This window comes from Macaca thibetana, chromosome 3, assembly GCF_024542745.1.
Source record: "Macaca thibetana thibetana isolate TM-01 chromosome 3, ASM2454274v1, whole genome shotgun sequence".
Taxonomy (NCBI): domain Eukaryota; kingdom Metazoa; phylum Chordata; class Mammalia; order Primates; family Cercopithecidae; genus Macaca; species Macaca thibetana.
The window spans coordinates 59,800,604-59,823,250 of NC_065580.1; the positions used below are offsets into that span (position 1 = coordinate 59,800,604).

At 32.8% G+C, this 22,647-nt stretch overlaps 1 protein-coding gene across 1 annotated transcript in view; it reads right to left on the minus strand.

The window, feature by feature from the left end:
• GNAT3 (G protein subunit alpha transducin 3) overlaps positions 1-17,623 on the minus strand; it is a 56,011-nt gene extending 38,388 nt beyond the window's left edge. The window contains exon 1 of the mRNA XM_050785228.1: positions 17,506-17,623. Coding sequence (XP_050641185.1) covers positions 17,506-17,623 — 118 coding nt within the window. The remainder of the gene's footprint in view (positions 1-17,505) is intronic.
• Positions 17,624-22,647: the final 5,024 nt, after the last annotated feature.

The window sequence follows — 22,647 nt, forward strand, 5'->3', positions numbered from 1 at the left end:
CAGCATCCCATTTACCTTGGTATATAGATATTATAATTGCTTCTGTTTTAACAAAGGAATATTGCTAATAACACTAAGCAATTCTAGGGAGGCTCCAGGTAAGAATGAATATGGGAGTATTTCAAAATGGGTTACACATTTCTGTGAAGGAGCAGGGCCTGGGCAAAGGAGGAGCTGGCAGTAATGTTATAGAGAAATGGTTGCATTTATCTAAAACAGCTATTTTAGTTGATGATATACAATATAACACTTGATTTTGTATCTAGTAAACTTTGCAAACATCATGTACAGGAATACAAAATGCGTAATATAAAATAAAAAGCATGAATCTTTGGGGAAAAATCAGTGGTTGCTTCATGCTATGCCTCAAGTTGTTTTGAGGACATTTTTGAATCTACTTTGTTGTTAAGATTTGTGTGTGTGTGTGTGTGTGTATGTGTTTTGAAATGAAAACTAAGAAGTATTGAAGTAAAGTGTAATGACCTAGGCTTGAGGATTTTTTTCTGTCCGTGTGTGTATGTGTGTGTGCATGTGTGTGTAATATCTTCAGTAAGTCTTTTAACTCCTTAATTTCCTCACCTACAAACTGAAAACACATACTTCACAAGATTACTCTAAAGACGTAATAAGCATAAAGTTGTTTGCAGACTACAGTGCAAAGTCAAACACAAAGCAATGTTATTTGAGAATACAAGCATCCAGAACACTTCGCAGTTTTTTCATGAAGAGAAGTCTAATATGTTACTGTAGATGCCCTACATTTATTCAGCAAATGATACTGGAGCAACTGAATATCTACATGAAAAAAGAATATTGACTCATATCACAACATACTAAAAGTTAATTAGAAATGGCTCATAAACTTATATATAAAAAATAATGCCAAAAAATCTCTAGAGAAATATGTAGTTGAAAAATCTTTGCAACCTTTAACCACCAAAATTTTCTTAGATAGTGTATGAAACATTGAACCAACAAAAAGTAAAAATATAACAAATTGGACTTGATCAAAATAGAATGTAAAAGGACAAGCCACTGACTAGGAGAAAACATAAACAACACATGTTTATCAGACATAGGCTAGGGACCCAGCAGTATAAATGTAATAGGGCTAGGGAGGATTAATATAGGGATGTTTAAAATGATTAAGAGGGCAGGAATGTGGCCAGGCACCATGACTCAAGCCTGTAATCCCAGCACTTTGGGAGGCCAAGGTGGGCAGATCACGAGATCAGGAGATCGAGACCATCCTGGCCAACATGGTGAAACCCCATCTCTACTAAAAATACAGGCTGCACTCCAGCATGGTGACAGAGCGAGACTCTGTCAAAAAAATTAAAAAAAAAAATGCAGGAATTCCATATGAAAACACACTAAAAATGACTGTGGTTCTTGAGAATTAAAAAAAGAGAATTTGAAAATTACTGCAATATGTAGGGTATGGAAAGAATTAAATCTTAACATTTCAACTTACCTACGAATCTTGGACATGTGGGGATGGGGGAGGGGAAGGAGTAAATTCAGGCAACTTGTTGAAGTTTGAAAGTTTTGGCTTTACAGTAGGAGAAAACCAGGAATTCACCAAAAGTAGATAAGGTCTGATAATAAAAATTAGTTCATAAAATTTTTAGATAAAATTAGTTGTAAATCTCTATAAAATGTTGTTGTGGAAAAATGCAGCATTTTATAATTGATATGAAATCATATCTTTAGAATGTGTCCTCAGGCTACAACCAAAATTTATCAGCAGAAATGTGATCTTGACCTACATAGACCAAGGATCTAATCTAAAATAATGATCTTTGAGTACTATTTTTTATGTCTCTAGGAGAGGCAAAGGTCTTCATCTATTACTGGCAGTTCCAAAAATTAGGTCACAGGACATCTTTGACGTCTCAAGATATCTGTTAATTTTGGACAGATTTCAACGTAACACAATTAAACCAATTTTTGAGATTTCCCAGGAAAATCCCAAATTCAGGAATTATAGGCATAGATATATCCTTGACTACTCATTGTAGTCAACAGGAATGTTTTACTAAAACTGGTAAGATTTTATGTAAGCAAAACTAATATGACTTTTGGTAACCCCAAATCCCCACCTTTCTTTTGTTATTGTTGTTGTTGTTATTTTGGATTTTTGTTGTTGTTGTTGTTTGAGATGGAGTTTTGCTCTGTTGCCCAAGCTGGAGTGCAGTGGCAAGATCTTGGCTCACTGCAAACTTTGCCTCCTGGGTTCAAGCAATTCTCCTGCCTCAGCTTCCTGAGTAGCTGGGATTACAAGCGTGAGCCACCACGCCCAGCTAATTTTTGTATTTTTAGTAGAGACAGGGTTTCACCATTTTGGCTAGGCTAGTCTCAAACTCTTGGCCTCAAGTGATCTGCCCATCTCAGCCTCCCAAAGTTCTGGGATTAGAGGCGTGAGCCACCGCACCCGACCCACCCTATTTAAATTTCTAATTCGACTCTCACCCACTCAGTCTTCATTTCCCTATTCTACCTTCACATTTTTCCTAACACTTTTCTTCTACATGCTTAGGAATAATTCATATATCATTTAAAAATGTTTCTGTCTTTCATCACTGCAAAGTAAATTTCATATTGCAAAGAATCTTTATCTGCTTCGTTCACTGATTTATCCAAAGCACCTAGAACAGTGCCTAACTCAGTAGAATCTCAATAAAAAAAAAAATGAATTCTTTGACTCATACTTCAGAAATGAGATTTTGTCCTTTGTACTGTGTATCATTTTTTCCTCACTGAAATGTTTCTGCATGATTTACAATGTTTTCTTAAGCCTCCGTGAACAGATGTAGCTACACCTAAATTTAATTCTATTCAGGACAACTTTTTTTTTTTTTTTTTTTTGTCATAGCCATATGTAAATGTATCTAGTTTCTGCAGTTGTCTGAAACAGCTGTCCACCTTATGTGATAGTGAGGAAATAAGAGTGGTAAAGCTATGGGAAATAATGTTGCATTGCTGGGTATTGATATATAGATTCTTTCCCTTGAGAAAGCCTCTAGAACACACCTCTCCATGATTTTGTGCTAGTTGGCTCTCCATCACAGGTAGTGAAATATGACACCAAAGTTGATAGATGCAAAAATCAAAGTAACTTGCTAAAATTTCTTTACTTAATGAAACACAAACTGCCAGATTGGGAACAACCATCCCATTTACTAGAGACTGCAGTGCCCAAGAATGAAACAGTTGAGAATAAAATCAAATTACCTTGCCCATTTTCCAAAGACAACTGACCCTATAATTTGGCATGGCTGAGAGTTATTTGTTTGTGAGAGTGACAACAGTAAATGAATGAGCTTTGCACAATAGTCTGGTTTGCTGGCTTTAAAAAATTCACTATTTTGCTGTAGGAAGTGCATCACTTTGAAAAAAGAGTGATCCAATAATATTATAAAACTGTCCTTGATAGATTTTGTTTAAAAACCTCTAACAATAGAACTGAATATTAGAAATTCTAGCATCATCCTGTACAAATGACAGAATCTCAGAATATCTCATTTCTTTCTCCACATATATGTGTATATATATGTATGTGTGTGTGTGTATATATATATAAGTGTGTGTGTGTGTGTATATACATATACTGTCTTAAATCACAGAGCAGTGGGGATGTGGAAGAAAAGTCAATGGGCTTAGTAGGTACTGCAGTACTTGCTCATGCAGGTATATTTAATGTTGTATTTTGTTCAACCAAAGTGTTCAACTAGAAATGAGAAAAAAATCTCATTTCTCAATGTCAGTTAAATTTATTTAAAGGATGATATAATTTCTACAATGAAGTGAAAATAACTTAGACCACTGTCTTTTAAATGAATTGTCTATCTTGAGATATTGAGCCTAATGAGAAAAAGTGTGTCAATGATTTTCCAGAATTGTACCAGTATATGTACTATAGAGAAATATTTTATTGATTGAGAACCACCTTTGGGCAGATTAAAAAATCACAACCAAATTTTATTTTATTCACTCTATATTATTGACTAGTTAAATTTATGATAAATTTCTGAAAAAGTGACTTTTAGACTATGTCAGTTAATGTACGTTCAGAATGGTCTTCTGTATTTCATAAATATGGCCATTTGGTAATCATACTGATGACACTAAGTTGTGGCATTTCCAAAAGTATTTCTAAGGCTACAGGGTATGTTATTGTATAACAATTATTTGTAACTTAGCTAGTAATTCATGCTGTATGCAAGGTTAGCAGAATAATCAATCACTTTTTAAAAAATGGCATGTACTTTTAAATGAAACTACATATTAAAAGTTGATATTTTCCCTTGAAAGTCTTTAAAAAGGTGCCTGTACCATCCTTGCTTTATGTAGTGACTTCAGTCTTCTATGTAAAGGTCCAGTATAGTCAATTACAGCATTAACAGGAAAATTCCTAAAGAAAAGCCTATCTACTTAAAATCTCTTTTATTATTTGGAACTCTATTGCAAAGTTCTTTCAAAAATAAATTATTGAGCCCCATTCTCACAATGATTCTAGGTCATAGTTCACAATAGTCATTTCAGTCTTGTAAGATTAGATCATGTTACAGAGCCAAATATAGACATTGTAACAGCATGTTCACATATGCTGATGGTGTCCTGAAATAATCTCTTCCTTCCAAATTGTGGTCATCGCTAATATTAGTTTCTGGGTCAAGGGGTACCAAGAGAATTTTAACAAGATATGCATCTGTTTCTTTGAAATAGATAATGTTACAAATAATTATTTACATTTATACTTAATTCATACTTAGATACTCATAAATTATTTTATTTTTAATAAGAATAAGGAATCCTGTTCCACATTTTTAAATCTTAAAATATTAAAAACAATTTTAAATCTACCCAATATTTATACATGTAAGTGAACTTCGATTGAACACACACAAGGCTTGATTGTTCATTTCAGATAACTTGTTCAAACAGGCAAAATGAGATTACAACATTGTGACTTGTAATCACACATAAGATTTTTTTTTTGTAGGTGATCTTAAAAATCACATAATTGTATAGTAGAAAGAAACCTTAGAAATCAACCAGCTATGTATATCTCTTCAGTCTATGCATGAGAAAAATGAATCCAATAGAGATTATGATAATCATGCAAAGTTTCAGATAGGTCTTCAAACAAAGAAACTATGTATTCTGACTCTCACTAAAGCTATGTCATATCGCTTCTTTTTTTAAGTAGGCACTGATAAATACCAAAATAGTTTCAACACTTTAGAAATTATTTTAAATGCATTTTTTATAAGTTAGTATGAGAGCAGTGTACTTTTTTTGTTGGTTTGTTTGTTTTGAGACAGAATCTAGCTCTGTTGCCAGGCTGGAGTGCAGTAGCATGATCATGGCTCACTGCAAACTTGGCCTCCTGGGTTCAAGCAATTCTCCTGCCTCAGTCTCACAAACTGCTAGAATTACAAGCATGAGCCCCCTACACCTGGCCTTGAAAGCAGTGTACTTTCAGAGACGTATTGGTATTGCTGTGTCAGCTTGTCATTCACAGGTAGACTGTTGGTATAAAAGATTTTTAGGGTAGTCTCTTTTGGGCCAACTTAATTTTGTTCCGCGTATTATTTCTCCTTTTTATGGAGTGACATCAAGATTCTCTGTCCTTTCCACATGACAGCCCGTCACATAGCTGGATTCATCGTGTTTTGGAACTAAATAGATATGAGCTTGCACTAATTTCTGACTGTGACTAAGTGTCTTGATCAAATTCAGTCTCTCTGAAAGTCAGTTTCTTCTATTACAAAATTGGGTTAAGACTTGGGAGGATTAGATTACAAATATAACTTACCTGGAACATATACTAATATATAGTGAGCTCTAAGAATTTTCTATTATTTGAAGAATGTGCTCATATCCTTTTAAAGAAATATTTCAAGTATAATATGATCCACTCCTCCTTTCTTGTGGAACATGATTTTTAGATTATTTGTCCTCTGAACCTACCCCATACAAGAGCCAATGTCCTTCTGAAATGTGGTACTGAAAATTGTGCTATAGATACCAGATTTATGAACAGCACTGGCATTCTGTCACCTAGATCTGCCTCACTCCTGGTGCTTGTTTATAAATAAATAATTTTCTTAATAAAGACCGTGATTAGTTTGCCTCCTTTCTTTTTTTTTTTTTTTTTTTTTTTTTTTTTTGCCTATATTGAGCTTGTGGTAATTAAAGTTTTTCTGTTTTATTTCACATCTCTTACCCACCAGATTCTTCCACGAACCATGCATATCTAATTGATTTTGAACCTCAACAAAGATACTTATTAAATTCCATTTTGCTTATTTGTGGCAAGCATTTCTGCTAGTAGAGGTCATTTGGAATTCTAACTTGGTTTTGTCACTATATCCTTTCAAACTGAATCTCAAGTTTGAAATGCCTGCTTTATCCACCTTCACCCAAATCCCTGATAAGAGTATTGAAGAGAAGAAGGTCAACGGGGGAAACTATGCCATACTCTAGTGTCTGTTCTGTTAATAGGAAACCCATTAATCATAAGTCCTTGTTTACTATCTATAGTCAACAATGCTAAATGTTGGCCGTTAGGTATGATAATTACTGAAGGTTTTTCTACCCATAGTTTATCCGGCTACTAAGGAGATTCTCTTCTATTTCTACTTTAATTGGTGTTTTTAAAATCAGGAATTGATAAGGAATTTTATTTAATTATTTTTTGGCATCTCCTACCATTGCTATGATTTTTCTCTTTTAATTTGATAGTGTGAATAATATTAATTGATGTTCTAATCATATTCTAAAAATGCATTTTTGGGATAATCACTCTTCCCCCAAAACTCCCCCTGACCTTTTTCCTTTTTGCATTTTATGTGTTTCTGGCATCGGTTGGCTAATATTTTGCTTTGCTTTTCATATTTATGTCTGTGAGGATGATTGACCTGCCATTGTCTTTATCAAATTTTGTTGTCAAGGTTGTCAAATAATAAATTGAAAAGAATTTTCTAAAAATATTTATGTAATTTTGAAATGCTCTGCCCATGGACTGTTAGATAGAATTCCCTTATAAAGCAATATGAATAAATTTGCAGATAAATTTGTACATTTTCTTTTGCCAAAAAAATAAGTAACACATTTATTTTTCCCCAAACTTTTTATTTTGATAATTAATTTAAAAACTTACAGAAGTTGAAGAATATAGTACTATAGAAGCCCGCATTTTATATCCTTCACTGTTCTGAATTAATTATTTGTCCTGTTTGCGTTCTCTCATATATGTATAAATTTACATATATATATATGAACATATTTTTATTTTTGTTTTGCTGAATATGAGACATTTGACCCATAAATATTTCAAAATGCATCTTCTAAGAATAAGACAATTTTTCTACAAAACCAAAATACTATTTCCATGCTTACGAAAACATATATTCTAAATGTTATCTAATACTATATACTCCATATTCAAATTTATCTGATTGTTTCAAAAAAATGTTTCCCATACCTTTTTTATTTCTTGTATTCATAATCCAATCAAGTTTCACACTTTCATTTGTCGTTATGCTATTTAAAGTCTTTTAATTTATAACATTTCCCTTGTAATATTTTCGTTATTTTGTTTTGTTGACATTGGCATTTTTCTAAGACAATTTTTAAAATATATTCAATTATTTGTATTCTCTGATGATTAGATTTAATGTAAATATTTTAGATGAATACTGTATACATATTACGGATTTTCAGTTTGTCATATCAGTAAACACGTATCAGATATATTAATATGACTATAAATACCTATTTCTGTGATATAGATAAAATAAGCATCATGAATCTGTAAAATTCCTCATCAGTCAAACTAAGCGTGTTTCATTTAAGAGAAAGAATATTGTGGCTACGTACTATCTTTTGTTTTTAATGATCTTTTATTTAGATATTCCAAATTTCAATTTTATACTTATTTTAAAAATATCTGATAATATTTATAGTGCCTGTAGTTACCAATACTGTACTGTACACTTAAAAATTCACTAAGAGGGTAGATCTTATGTTAAATGTTCTTATATAATAATAATAGTAATAGTAAATAGGAAGACAGGAAATAACTTTTATAGGTGACAGAGTTTACTGTGTGGATTGTGGTGATGATTTCACGGGTGTATACTTATTTACAAGCTCATCAAGTTGCATACATTAAATATGTATAGCTTTTGCATATCAGTCATACCTCAATAAAGTGCTTTAAAAATGTTATATGAGCTTTCTTGGATTTTGAGAAGCATTTTAACAGGTATTTCATTTTTCTTTTCTTATTAACACAGATTTTAGGCTAAAAAATGACAACACTAAAATACAGAATTACATGATTTTTCCCACACAGGTCTGTTGTAGATAGATATTTGTCTAAGTGTCCATTAATTGTGGGAATAGTCATGTATATTATTTTTTAGTATAAATACATATTGCAACAATGATTTTTTAAAAGGCCTTGGTTAATCACGTAGTTTGCGTATACTCACAGGATATCTGGAAAAAGGAAAATATAAAATAAGGAAAATGGAGGATTGAATTTATCAAGTATGTAGTTCTTACTAGAGTTATCCCTCCTAATTTTCAGACCCATCTGTTGATCTAGTAGATATCTCCATTTGGTCCTGCTAAAAAAAACATAGGGTTGAATATCCCAAATTATTACCCCTTTCCCTTTTCCCCAGTCTCATATTTATCCTACATTTCACATACTAGTGAGTAATATAATCAACCATACCCAATTCCACCCCAATCACTCCTTCATTTACCATCCACATGCAGTCTGCCACCAAGTTCTGTCACTTTGTCTCCTAACATTCTTCAAATCTTATTTTCAAACTTATAATTTCTGTATTAATTCAGAAATGCATCAAGAATTTGCACAGTAGTAACAGTTTCCTAACTGTCCTACCTACATTTATCCTCCTCATTAAATCTTTGAGCCATAGTATACCCAAAGTAGTCTTTGATTTTTTTTAAAAAAGCCAAGTATTATCATTTTAGTTACATAGTTAAAAAATCTTTCAATATCTTCTTATTGACTACAGATACAAAATAAAATTCCTATGCAATAACATATAAATGACTTTCTTCTTGCTCATTTCTACATGCAAAGGTATACTTATGTTCTAGCCATCATGAACAAATCACAAGAATATTTTAGATTCTGATTCTGTCATTCTTCCATTTGCCATACATGCATCCTTTCCTATGCCATAATTCAATAAAGAACAAAAGCAGATATGTTCTTTGTTCTCATAGAAATTAGAATGCAGACACTAACTTAAAACTGACACATACAAATAAAAGGCTTTGCTTGGCTGTAGATAAACATTTGATATTTGGAAACCAAACTATATTCTTAAGTTGTCATTTTCTTTTTATCTATATCATGAAAGTAGTATCTATTTCATAAAATTTTCTCCTAGATTAAAGCAATAACAGAAGAAGTAGATAAAGAGAAAAATATAAGATTTATGCCAATATAGATAGAACCAAAACTAAATCTTGTGGCAACGTTGACCTTTGGACAATGGAGAGGGAATAGTCATAGAGGAGCTAAGGAGGATTGAAATATCAAATGGATATAATGGGAAAGGACATAACAAGGTACCTCATGGAAAACGTAAAAATACATGGGCAGCAAAATAAACTTGGGAAATTATTTTGAGATCTCCCAAAGTGTGATCAGGTCACTGACAAATACAAGAAATTTGAGAATAAGGGTCAACAAATTGAGCAAATGAAAGAATTTTAGAGTCATATCAATTAAGTCCTGGTGTGAGGTCCTCAAAAGAGAGTATAACGGAGTATAGACTAAAACCCACCAAGGTTTAAGAACAAACCATGGTAGATGAATCCACTTATGGATGGAAAGAAGAAGCAAGCTTCAGTGAGGAGAGGAATACAGGGATATAAAATTGAGAACTGTTTAGGTCTGACTTAGTTTAAAAATTATTGCTGGGGGTGGAGGCTCACCCCTGTAATTCCAGCACCACACCTGTAATTCCAGCACTTTCGGAGCCCGAGACAGGCAGATGGCTTGAGCCCAGGAGTTTGACACCAGCCTGAGCAACATGCTGAAACTCTGTGTCTACAAAAAATACAAGAATTAGCCAGGTACGGTGGTGCACGCCTGTAGTTCCAGCTACTGTGGATGCTGAGGTAGGAGGATCACTTGAGCCCAGGAAGCTGGGGCTGCAGTGAGACGTAATTGCACCACTGCACTCCAGCCTAGGTGACAAGACCCTGTCTTAAAAAAAAAAAAAAAGAAGAAAAAGGAAAAATTGTTGAGATGTGAATTTTGTGAATTGGCCATAATCTGTACTCTGTGAGAGATAATTTTTTAGTAGAGAAGAGCATATATACAACTTACATTGCAATTAATGAAAGAGACTAAAGAGGATAAGAAAATAGAAGCAGTGAGCATAGCATCCTTTGAGAAGTGTTTCAGTATAAAAACGTTTTAAAAGATATCTATATAAGGTGAATTCAAGGGTGCGTTGAAGTCAAGTAAAATTTCTTAGACTAAAGAAGGGAAGCATCTGTATTTTCCATGAAGAAAAAGCCAGTAGAGAATTTTGAAGATGGCAAAATGAAAAAATAATTGATGGAACAAAAGTTTTAAGATATGAAAGGTGATAGACTTTTTTAGCAAAAAGGCTGAAACTAATCTGAAATGAAAATGGAATACTCCTTCTTTAAAAGTAGTGAAAATATAAGAGAATTCATGAATATTTAGTGAGATTTGGAGATGATCATTTAGAATTGTTTTGTTGTATATTAGTGAGCATCACGGATGAGGTTGTGGGCAGAATCACGATGAAAGTGATGTTGGAAATGTGGGATCGGCTGCCTTTGGAGCATTTTAGAAGAAAATGAAGAATAAGCAAAATAATTTTTGGCCCAGCTAAATTTAAAACATGATATGTGTCAGCTAGGAGACTGAAAATGATATATTGTTTTATTCTACAACATCTGGGAATGAAGGAAATTAAGAATTTACAGAGGTATCAGGGTTAGATCAGCACTAAGAACTGAAAAAGCTGTTAAACAGCATTACTTTCAAGAAAATCAGTTGGGAGAAGTATATTAGGACAATGGTAAATGGAGAACTCTGAGGGATTATCCAGGGTTGAGGGTTTGAATGTCAATTAACATAGATTAAGGAGGTGAAATATTCCTGAATTTTAGGAGGAACACAGCTGAAATGGCTGGCCCTGTTTAAAAGGAAGTAGATTAAATCAGGCAACCAATTCACTAAATAGGGAAAAGTATGAGAGATAATAGAATATAAAATTCTGGTTAGAGAGTGATATTTCTAGATATCTTTAACAATTTTAAGTAGTAAATTTATTCTATTGGAATGTAAAATACTGAGACAGGAATCAAACTCATCACTTCCTCATTTTTTTAATTAGCACTGCATCTTGTAATAAACAGAATGGATATTTCTCATATCTTATGGATGCTTAAACTTAGTTTCACCTTTAATCCTACTTCTTCAGGTTCAAATTCTACATTGATGTATTTGCACACCAGTATTTGGAGGGAAATTATTGAAAGTAATGGCAAAAACTGCAATTACTTTTGCACAAAACTAATAAATAGGGGTATGGATTCTGAACTTGGGTCTAATACGTTAAATGGAAGTATATTTTATTTTATGTGAAACAGATCATGGAGTCCTTACACTTTCCAATGTTTTGCTACCTTTCCTTTCTAACAGTATGGAGAAGTAAATAACTTTTTTAAGCTGCTCATGTTGCTTATATAAATATTTTTAAAGGTACAATGTTTGTCTTGAGTCAATAATTCATGCTTGAATGAAAATACATGAATATAAATATGTTCTGTAATATTACTAGAGAGCTTGTTAAACTGTAGTTAGCAAGAGTCATTGTCAGCAAGACAGAATTTTCAACTTCCTTAGCAAATACAATCATTTGGCGAAGTGTAGAATGTTTTACTAAATGGTTTGCATCTTTTACGTGAGTGCATTATGAGCCTGTTTTTAAGATGTGTTGGTCAATTGAGATAAATACATCTAAAGCAATCAGTCAAATATACACAAATTATTTGTCTATGTGCTTTTGCTTGTTTGAAAGGAGGGACATTATTGGAAACGATTTGATGCTGCCCTGGGCCATTCTTATAGATAAATGCAACATTGTAAATATTTGACAACTTTTTTGTAAACTGTAAATATCTGGAACTTTCAAATTGTTGTAGTGCAAGCAGTCCCTTGCATTTTGGAGAAAAATTTAAACTCTCCAAGTAGGTCTTTTCTGCCTAAAGTTTTCTTTCCACTTCACTGAGAAGCAGTTTTAAAGATTTGCATTAAGAACATTCATGCATCCCAAAGATTGGATACCTCTAGAAACATAAAATAAATAATTTGGTGATTTAAATTGACAGAGAACATGGTATGTATTTTTTGTGTACATCGTGGCATTTTGAAATATATATACATTGTGAAATAGTTAAATCTAGCTAATTAACATATGCATTACCTTGCATAGTTATTTTTATGGTGAGAACACTTATCCACTCTCAACATTTTTCAAGAATACAATATGGTGTCATTAACTGTAGCCATTATGCTATATAAAAATGTTTTGCAGTATTTATAAATATGTTTAAAATAAAAACGTACTATTGTCGGAGTAAGGAAAGAATGGTTTTAATTCGGATACATAAAGCAAAACAAAAAGTTGGAAACATTATTGGGAATTTGTTTTACATGTTGTTAAGAAGGTTCTTCTTTTATTACCAGTGACCAGAAGGGGACTTATTTGTTAATCCTAATATGTAATTATTCCAAAGAATGTGTTTATCTGATCTTATCCATGGACAGGCATGGACTATGTTAGTGTAATAAAATTTCAAAATAGAATTTCTTAGAGTTGATAAACTTGTAGTATAACCAGTAACTCAGAAACAACTCTAGTTTCCTGGAATCTCTCCCATTTATATCTAGGGATAATTAAAAAGAATAAAGACTGATTAAAAAGCACACATAGGATAAAAATAGTCACTTTAATTTAACCTGAGTCTTGAGTCCTCACTTCTCTTAGTTGCATGTAAAAGAAAGACAATGGAAGAATAATGATACACATTTATTGACATTTGATTTATTTCAGATTTGGGAATCTATTATGCCAAAGAATAAACTACATTTGTCTAGACCTTTACAAGTTACAAAACACTTTGACATCCATTATTTCTCTGAGTTTATGTGACTAGCCTAAAGTCACTCTGGGAAATACAAAACACATTACACCTGATGAAGGTATTAATAAATCAATTTCTACCTCAGGTGGTTTAAAAATACATTCTGTTCTAGTATTAAATTGTATTCTCTTCATTCTGCTCCATGGCTAAACCTATTTAGCTAATTCTGCTGTGTAAGTTTTATTTTATTGATTATTTTGTGACAAGCCTTTAGATAGCATCAAAATCATAATTCTCCTACTACATACCTTCCAGAATATCCATTTGTTGAATAAGTGAAACCATTTGAAAAGCTTGAAAATGTTAACTACAATAAATATATTACCTTTGAAGTAGTTTTTGATCTCTAGACCCCATCCCTATTCATGTTTCTAAAAGGCAGAAAAGTGGAATAATATTTTAAAACAGTAAACTCAGATTACATCGTTAAAATAATAATAGTGTGATGCTTACAATATAGCACAAAGAAAAAATAAAAATAAAGGGTTTTAGAACTAAAAGAAAAGAACATCTATTATGAACTTCCCATGGTAATGCTGGAAATCACTAGCTAAAAGTGAAACTTTGTAGAATAAATACTAATTATATATATAAATGTCACAGAGGGTATTTTGAATATGAAGAAAAAAGAAAGCTAATTTTTTCCCTATACTTTCCATGGGGCTTCAAATCTAACCAGCCCATGTGATGGAAATTTGCAAAAACACAAACAAAACTGATGCAGCAAAATAAACTCAAACCGAAATTTGATATAATAAGCATAAAGAGAGAAGAAAGGAAAAATGGAAACATGATCCATATTGAGTTTACAATTAAATAATAGGTATTACTTTGAATAAAAATACCATTGAATGAAACATTTATAAATAAAACTTTAAAAACGTACTTAGATACAAATGAGAATATTTTATCCATTAGAATTTGCTTTTCTTATTAAAATGTGCTGTTTCTGGAATATCTTTGCAAGTGAATTTTTTAAAGCATATGACATTATTTTCTTGATTGCAGTTATCAAATGTGCTCAGCAATGTGTGAGTCATCTCCAGTGTTTCCTAAAAGCCTACTTTTTGCTAAAATAAAACACAGATTTGGCATCTGTTCTGTAATTTTACTGAAGGTCTGAAAGGTGTAATAAAAAAGGCATCTGTCTGCAAGATGATCCTTTAATTGTAAAGTCGCACTTTGATAGCTCTTCAGATTCAGTGAAATCTTGTGTTTGATAATACCAAATGGTTACATCTGCTTTGCAGTACATGTTAAATGTGGAAAGTTGGTGTTATGAGTTTAAACTTCTAGAAATTCATTAGATGAAGATCAACATACAGGAAAAATATCTGTCAAAAGTGGTTTTTAGATTTCTTATTTTTGTAAATGTAGGTATTGACTCAGGATCTGGTCACTACTGAGGTTAAACTGATTAGTCCCATGTGACATGTACTCACTGATAAACTTAAAAGTGCCGTTCAGACCACACTGATAAATGAGAACATCATTTCAATTATGGGAAAAATTAAATAGATTTCACTGGTGAGGAGATTTGAGGGTGGGAGAGTAGGAAGTTTTGGTTTAGTTCAACTGAACACTTTTATAATGTCTTAATGAGGTCAAATTGAATATGAAAATTACAGTTTCAAGATTTGAATTCAATCCAAACATGAGAATGAAGTAGAGCTGTTATAAGACTGTTATGAATTTGATAATTGTATCATCATTTGTAGAATTCAGATGGGACTCCAGAAGGGAAACTTAGTCAGATGTTTGTAATGTAATTGAAATAGGAACAACTTAAGAGAATTTCGTTTATTTTGTATAAATAAAATGTGACAAAGGAGTTTAGTGAACATCGTGTTGGAACCAAATAAATCCAGGTATTTTACATAGTAATGATGAAACTGAATGTATAAAATTGTAATCACCTTGGGAAAGTAAAACATGTAATAGTCCCACTAATGATTCTTTTATACTTCCAGTACAAATGTTGCTCTTTCTTCTTGATCTAACCACCACTTAAGTCTAAAAATAATTGATCTGATTTATTTTTCATTTGATAGCATTGCATACAATAAGTTGGGTCCCAGTCAATGGTTCTGTGGAGTTGTGAAATTTACTAATTCTGGAACTCCATATATGTCAGTAGTCTGTTGATTTTCAGTTCCAAATTAAAAAAAAAAATCTCTATTTTGTCCATCATTACACTGAACCTTTTTGACTCAATTTTCAGTGATGTATTTTCAGTCATCTATACATATTCTTTTTAAACATTTTTAATTTATTTTTTAATTGACAAATAACATTGCATGCTTGTATTGTGTACAACACAATATGTTAAAGTAAAAATACACTGTAGAATAGTTAAATCTAGCTAATTAGCAAATATATTACTTCACAGTTATTATTTTTGTGGTAAGTGCACATAACACCCATTCTCTTTACATTTTTCAAGAATACAATATATCATCATTAACTTTAGTCACCTTGCTGTACAATAGATCTCTTGAAATTTATTCTTACTATTTAACTGTAATTTTGTATCCTTTGACCAACAACTCCCTTTCCCCTTGTTCCCCCCAACCACCCTTGCCCCTAGAACCACCTTTCTACCTTGTTCTTTTCCATCAGAACTGAATCTCTAGTTGACTGGCAGCTCTGATATGCTTATCTCAAGAGTCATTGCTTTTGGCATGTTTAATAGTTTTTGTCTTAGTATAAATTGTGGTATTAGCTCTTTCATTGTTTTGGCTTTCCAATTGTATTTTTACAAAATAAGAGAATATGTAACAAAATAGATAATTGGTATATTGAAAACACACATCTATTGAAATGTTATTTAAACATGGAGATTTTTAATACATTCTATCACCATTCTTATGCCATTGATCTTAGTACAAGAGGAATATAAAAATGCATTTGTAGGAATGCTTATCTTTCCCTTTTACCTTTCATTTGCTTTGCCTGTGTCCATATTACTTTCACTCTTGCTCAGAAACTAAGAAAATTATCTGATGTGTTAGGAAGCATATATTTCCTGGTGTCATTAGCACTTAACCTACATCTTTCTAAGTCACCAATCTCTGGGTGGTTACTGACAAGTGCTCTGGGCCTGTGTGCTGGCACAGAACCTGTGTGTAAGTGGCAAGAATGTTTCCTTTCCTTTAAGGAGCAAATGCTGGGAATCCCACAGTTGGCTTCTGAAACACTCTTGCCACTGGGAGCAAATGAGACACAATGAAAGAATACTTCAATACATTTAAGTATTTAATTCATTTAATATTAAGTATTTAAGTGTTTAAATACTTACAATATGAGGAAATGTGTTATGTGAAATATGCACAATTCTGAAATAAAATGAAGTCCTTTTGTGTATAACCAAAATCAGGGAGAACGTACAACTCATAACTGAATCAGAATTAAGTGCTTGTTTTGTATTCTTTACATAGGTCATCATTTTTATTTCAAAAACATATTTCTGTTTCAGTGACAACTGTACGTAAAATGTTTTATGCTTCATATAAAATGTTTTATGCTTTATAGAAAACATCTGCATACAGATTATTTTTATTCTTTCAATTAATTGCACATTTATTGAATTTATAGTCAAGGTAAAACACTGTGTTGAGTTTTGAGAGAAGGAAAAAAATAAGAGACATAAATCCTGACCTGAATGTATCTATAAATGTTCTAAAAGGATTTAGGTAGAGTATTTATCAAGTGTACAGGCAATATTGCAGGCAGTATTCAGGAGCCTAAGTAATATTATTAATATAATTTGAAGTACCTTATCATTATTCTCTAACTTGACTAATTGATTCTTAACTGCACAAGTAAATAACAAACATTAACTTCAATGTCAAACAACTCAACATATTTCTGTTTAAACAAAATAATATAACTCTTTATAAATTGTAACTAAAGGATTGCTTTCAGTATTAAAAAGCTGACATTCAGAAAATGATTAGGGTGCAACAAAATAATAAATGTATCTGATTTTTCTTTTAATAAGAGGAAATCATATTATTGACAGAAATAAGCTGATAAATATTTACCTCTTTGCTTAATAAAAACATGTAATAAAATACTAAACAGAAAAATTATTAAATATTGGTAAGAGTACAAATAAAGTTTCCTTAAGTTTCCAAACACATTTTATAATAAATTTCCCATATGATAATATACTCGAAATTAAAGTTCGAGAAAAGTAAATGTATCACAACTGAAAAAAAAGTCAGGTTTTTGAAAGCAAAAGGGAAAAGAAATTACCTAATAGTAGCAGCTTTACAGTTCTTGCGTCTCGCTCAGCATCCTCCTGAAGCTTTTTCTCCAGTTCTTTTGATCTTTTGGCTGACTCCTTGCTCTCTGAACTAATTCCACTTCCCATCTTGTGGTGGTAGATACTTGTCAGTTTATATGTTCAAACTTTTCAAACGTTGAGCACAGCTCTGGTTTGGACATAGGATGCAAGAGTAATGCTCTGCTGAAGTACCCAGCAGTCCATTCCCTCATGCTCTAAAATTCTGCTTTGACTAAGGAGATGCTTTCTCATCTGTCACCTGATCAGGTGGTAAAACCATACCACCCTGATGGAGGCTAGAGAGGAAGTTCATTATGCTTTCAAATTAAATGACTGCTTCGGGTACATCTTTGAAAACATGCTTATCTGCCTTAAAGAATAGTATAAAATAATGTAGAAAGTTATAAAAATCTATACACTAGAGATGATCTACAATAAGCAATTCAAATAGAATGTTTCTCACTACTGGGCAATTTTTATTACTGTGATTAAAAGTTATTATTACTAATCAGTGATGCTTACATCTTCAGATATTTGGCTTTTCGATTTCTTTATAATCACTCCTATATCACAATCAGAATATATACATGTAAGTTATACAAGTTTTATGGTCTGCCTATGCTTAGATTGTTACTTAAAGCTATTGAGCATCTATTAGCATCTGTCAGGGAACAAAAATAATCTTTTTTTAACAATGGATACAAATACGTATAGTTTTTATATTTGTACATATTGTATTGCTACAAATGTAGAATTCAACACGGTTTTCTTAAATTATTGATTTCAGTCTCATAGGATCCATCTCTATAAATTGAGCTTTTACCATCTGTAAGAAAGTCAATCCATCAACACTAATTGAGGGCCCACTTGGTGTAGACACTGAACTATGTTCAATTTAGGCAGCACATTAACTCTTTAGGGCCATTAAGCAACAGCTGCTGTGCTGGAGGGACTTTTATTGATTTGGTACCAAGGGAATAAAAACCAATGTTCTTTGAAACAGCAGGTAATTTGGTTTTTCCTACAAACTAAAAACAGTAATTACACCTAAATATGTTCCATATCTTGCAACTACCCCAACAGATAACATGTACTTGAAAATCTTCAGGATTGAGGGCAGAGATTATGTTGCACAATTTTTTATTTATATGAAGCATAAAGCGGTTGGTAGATAATCAATATTTTCCTTATAATTAGAGTTGGTTGCCTGTGGTAGCAGGTAAGTCTTTCAGTGTACATTTCGGGATTTGTGAATGTGCTTAACCAGAAAATGCTAGAATACAGCCAGTCCACCAACCTGTCAGTGGTGCTCTTCTTGTGGGATCATGTGCAAAGTTTGAACAGGTGAATTTTTACATAATCATACAACAAGAAAATAGGCTGCCAGATTAAATACATATTCCTGCTTTGTTTACTTTTTCCACATTAAAAATATTAGGCTGAAGATACATAAACATAGTCAAAACTTCCTGGGTTCCATTCGTGCAAAGCCATATTATGATAGTATAAAGATGTGCAGTGGTGGGTAGGCAAGGATTTGTGCAAATCATGTGGTGGTGTTTTTACAATGCAAATGGCCTGTCCCAAAGGAAGGAGATTTCACTGCCTAATGCTCACCTGTGAATACAAAGCCCGCTCTGAAAGCAACACTTAGCACATTTAATCTCTTTTTGCCTATTGCTTTTTATATAGAAATTGAATATAATAGCATCCTGAATAAACTGAATTCTTGCATGTTCCATGGCAGCAATGAACTGACAGGCTACATCATATAATTTATATTCAAATATAAATATACCTCATAGCTTTTGGGCAGAGACGTACCCTGCTCTTAAGAACATACGTGTTTTACTAGGGCTTCCTAATTGGATTACTAATTAAAACTGACCAACCCTTTTGGGAGTAGAAATAGACATTTTCTACACTGTATAAAATGATGAACTTCCACTTTTCTGTTGTAACCAGTAATGTTCATCAACTTTATGAGATTATCATGTTATTTTTCATCAGTGATAAAATATTATTGACATAAAACTCCAGGTATGTCTGTGTTACAGAGAGAGAGAGCAGGACAGCTAGAGAGGAAAGAAAGACTCGTTTCTCAACCTTCTCCTCTGGGTGCCTGCGACGCAGCATCATTAATGAGCTGGGCTTACTACAGCTATTGGTTCGCACTGCTTCACTTAGGCACATAGCTTTCTGTATGTAAAGAAATGAGGAAAATCAAAACAGGAAACTCTGCTAGCATGGTGATAATATCTTACTAGCTTGAATGGCCTACATGCTATATGGCACAGTACTAGTTATAGTAAATGTTCAAAATTATTTCTTGCTGACAAACTGATAGAGGCTGGAGGCCCTTTCTTGCGCTTAGTGACCGTATACTTAGGATTTCTTTTCTACAATTTTAGAGTGACTCAAAAAAAATTTAAAAAAAGCCCAATTTTAATTTTAAATAGTGTCAGTACATACAATTGTAGCTATTAGTCCAACAGTCACACATTTGTTTCCTCAGTCTTTTCCTCACTTTTCTACAGTGAGGGAAAACTGATAGAAGATGACAACAGAAAAAAAAAAAAAAAACTAAATTAGATGCTGTGACCACAAGTTTTGTTTGTTCTTGAAAACAACAAATGTGAAGCTAGCCAAACACAAACATCATGTTAGAGTTTTATACATACATACACGCACACAGACGCACACGTGTATATAAGGTTCATGCAAAAGTAATTGTGCTTTTGGCCATTGTAAAAGTAATTACAAAAACTGCAATGACTTTTGTACCAACTTAATGTATGTTCCAGCTAGGAGAGATGGTTGCCCCGTGTACACACACTTGCACGCACAGACACACACAAAAACGTGAATGCACAAGCCCATGCACACACACAAAAAGCCAGAGATTGTGTTGGAGTACTGTGGTATTTTAGAATAATCATTGAGAATGACATTTAAGAACATCGTTTCTTTATTGCATCACAGTAAAATTGATTTGAGAACAAATACAGAGATTGAACCACACTTAAGCTCCAATAGCCACTGAAATACCACAAGCATGGAGGATGAGAATAAATTTTCTCTTGCTATTTTTGGTTAGGATCTCTGTGGAATCTTCAGAAAGGAACATTAGCCTTTAAAAAGCTTCAGTAACCACTATTTTACCTTGATGATTAAACATATAGCTTGAGGTGACTTGCAGTTATTTGCTACCTGGTTTTAATAACCAGATTTCAATCTATGTTTTTGGAGATGTCTCTTTTGCCAGTATTACTTGTGTTTCTACAGTCATCAAGCTGAATTTCTCATGGGGATGTTACATGTGGTCGACTTCAATGACTTGGGGTTGTTACATCTTAGGGATGTCTCAGTGGCTCAGCTAGTGCTGGAAATTGCCAAAACAGGCTGTGATTGGTGTTACTCTTTCTGTTGTTTCCAATCTTATAGGAGGTGTTGATTTCAGGCATTCTATCCCTAGGTGGTTTGAGTCATGGCTGCCTTAGCAATGACCTTTCTCCTTGTATATTCCCATGAAACTTGAGGCAAACCATCTCTCCTTTGCTAATGGTACTCAAAGGCACACTTCAGGGAGCTTCAGGGCATGGTATTTCTTCCAGAGAGTTCCTGCCTTTTGGGGCTTCCTAGGAGCAATCTTTTGATCTTGAGGGAATAAAGCAAACCTTACTCTTTCAAGTGAGTCCATTCAGATGGTGCAATAAGTTTACATTGCCAACATTAAACAGCTCTTATGTACTAATAGGTAACACAAATATGTATATTTGTATTCATTGGAGTTGATTTCTACCTTCCTACTTTTTTTTATGAATTAGGATCGAATTTTATATATGATTATTGGATAAGAGTCGCAACTGTTTACCAGGATGCTCCTGTCTCAAATTCTGTCTCTTTTAAGATTTTAAAAATATTGCTCTTTAACACATTTCTATTACTAACTCCCATAATCATATTTCTCAGCAATTTCAGCCCTGATTATTGCAACAGCCTCTCACTTAGGTTTCCTTGCTCTAGGCTCCACTCTATCCCAGTCCAATCTGTCTGATTGTGCCAGGCTAAATTTCCCCAAAGGCAAGTTTAATTATTACTCCTTTCTGGCTAGAAAAAACAAATGATTCTATATTTACTACTTCTCCTGTGTTACTCCTGATACCATGTACTCAGTAATATAGTTAGCACTATCTAACTATCCAAATATATTTCCTGATCACAGGCAGACCTCAAGGATATTGCAGATTCTGTTCCAGACCACCGCAATGAAGTAAATATTACAGTAAAGTGCGTCACACAAATGTTTTAGTTTCCCAGGGCATATAAAAGTTATGTTTATACTATACCACAGTCTATTAAGTGTGCAATAGCACTGTGTCTAAAAAAGCAATGTGCATACCTAAACAAAAAAAAATTGCTAAAAATGCTAACAATCCTCTGAGCCTTCAGCAATTTATAATCTTTTATAAATCACTGTAAATATTAACAAAATAAATGTTTGCAGATAAATGTAATATATTCAACATCAAGAGGTGCAATTTCATTGTCCATTGAACATGGTTTCAATACTTTTTTAAATTAAAGTATAGGAATATCGATAACTTGGAAAACAACACAAACCTGAGTTTTACATAAAGCCTAACAAGGAAATAGTTGCTACTTTTTGTTGTCCTTGTTATATAACTTCTTAGGAGTATTTATGTAGTAGTATATAAATAGTAATCTTTTTGTACTTCTTCTTCAGAGCTCTGGGTTACCATGTGCATTGTCAATTTCAATATTTCAAAAGGATATTTTGAGCAGTAAGTCTCAATAGTGGGCTTAAAATATTTCGTAAATCAGGCTACCAACAAATGTGCTGTCATCCAGGCTTTGTTTTTCCATTGAAAGAGCACAGGCATAGCAGTATCAGTTTGAAGGACCCTAGGATTTTTGGAATGGTAAATGAGAATTGGTTTTGACTTAAAGTCACCAGCCGCATTAGCCCCTAAAAAGAGTGTCAGCCTGTCCTTCAAAGCTCTGAAGCTGGATATTAACTTCCCTCTCTAGCTTTGAAAGTCCTAGGTAGCATCTTCTTGTAATATGACTACTTAATGACATTGAAAATC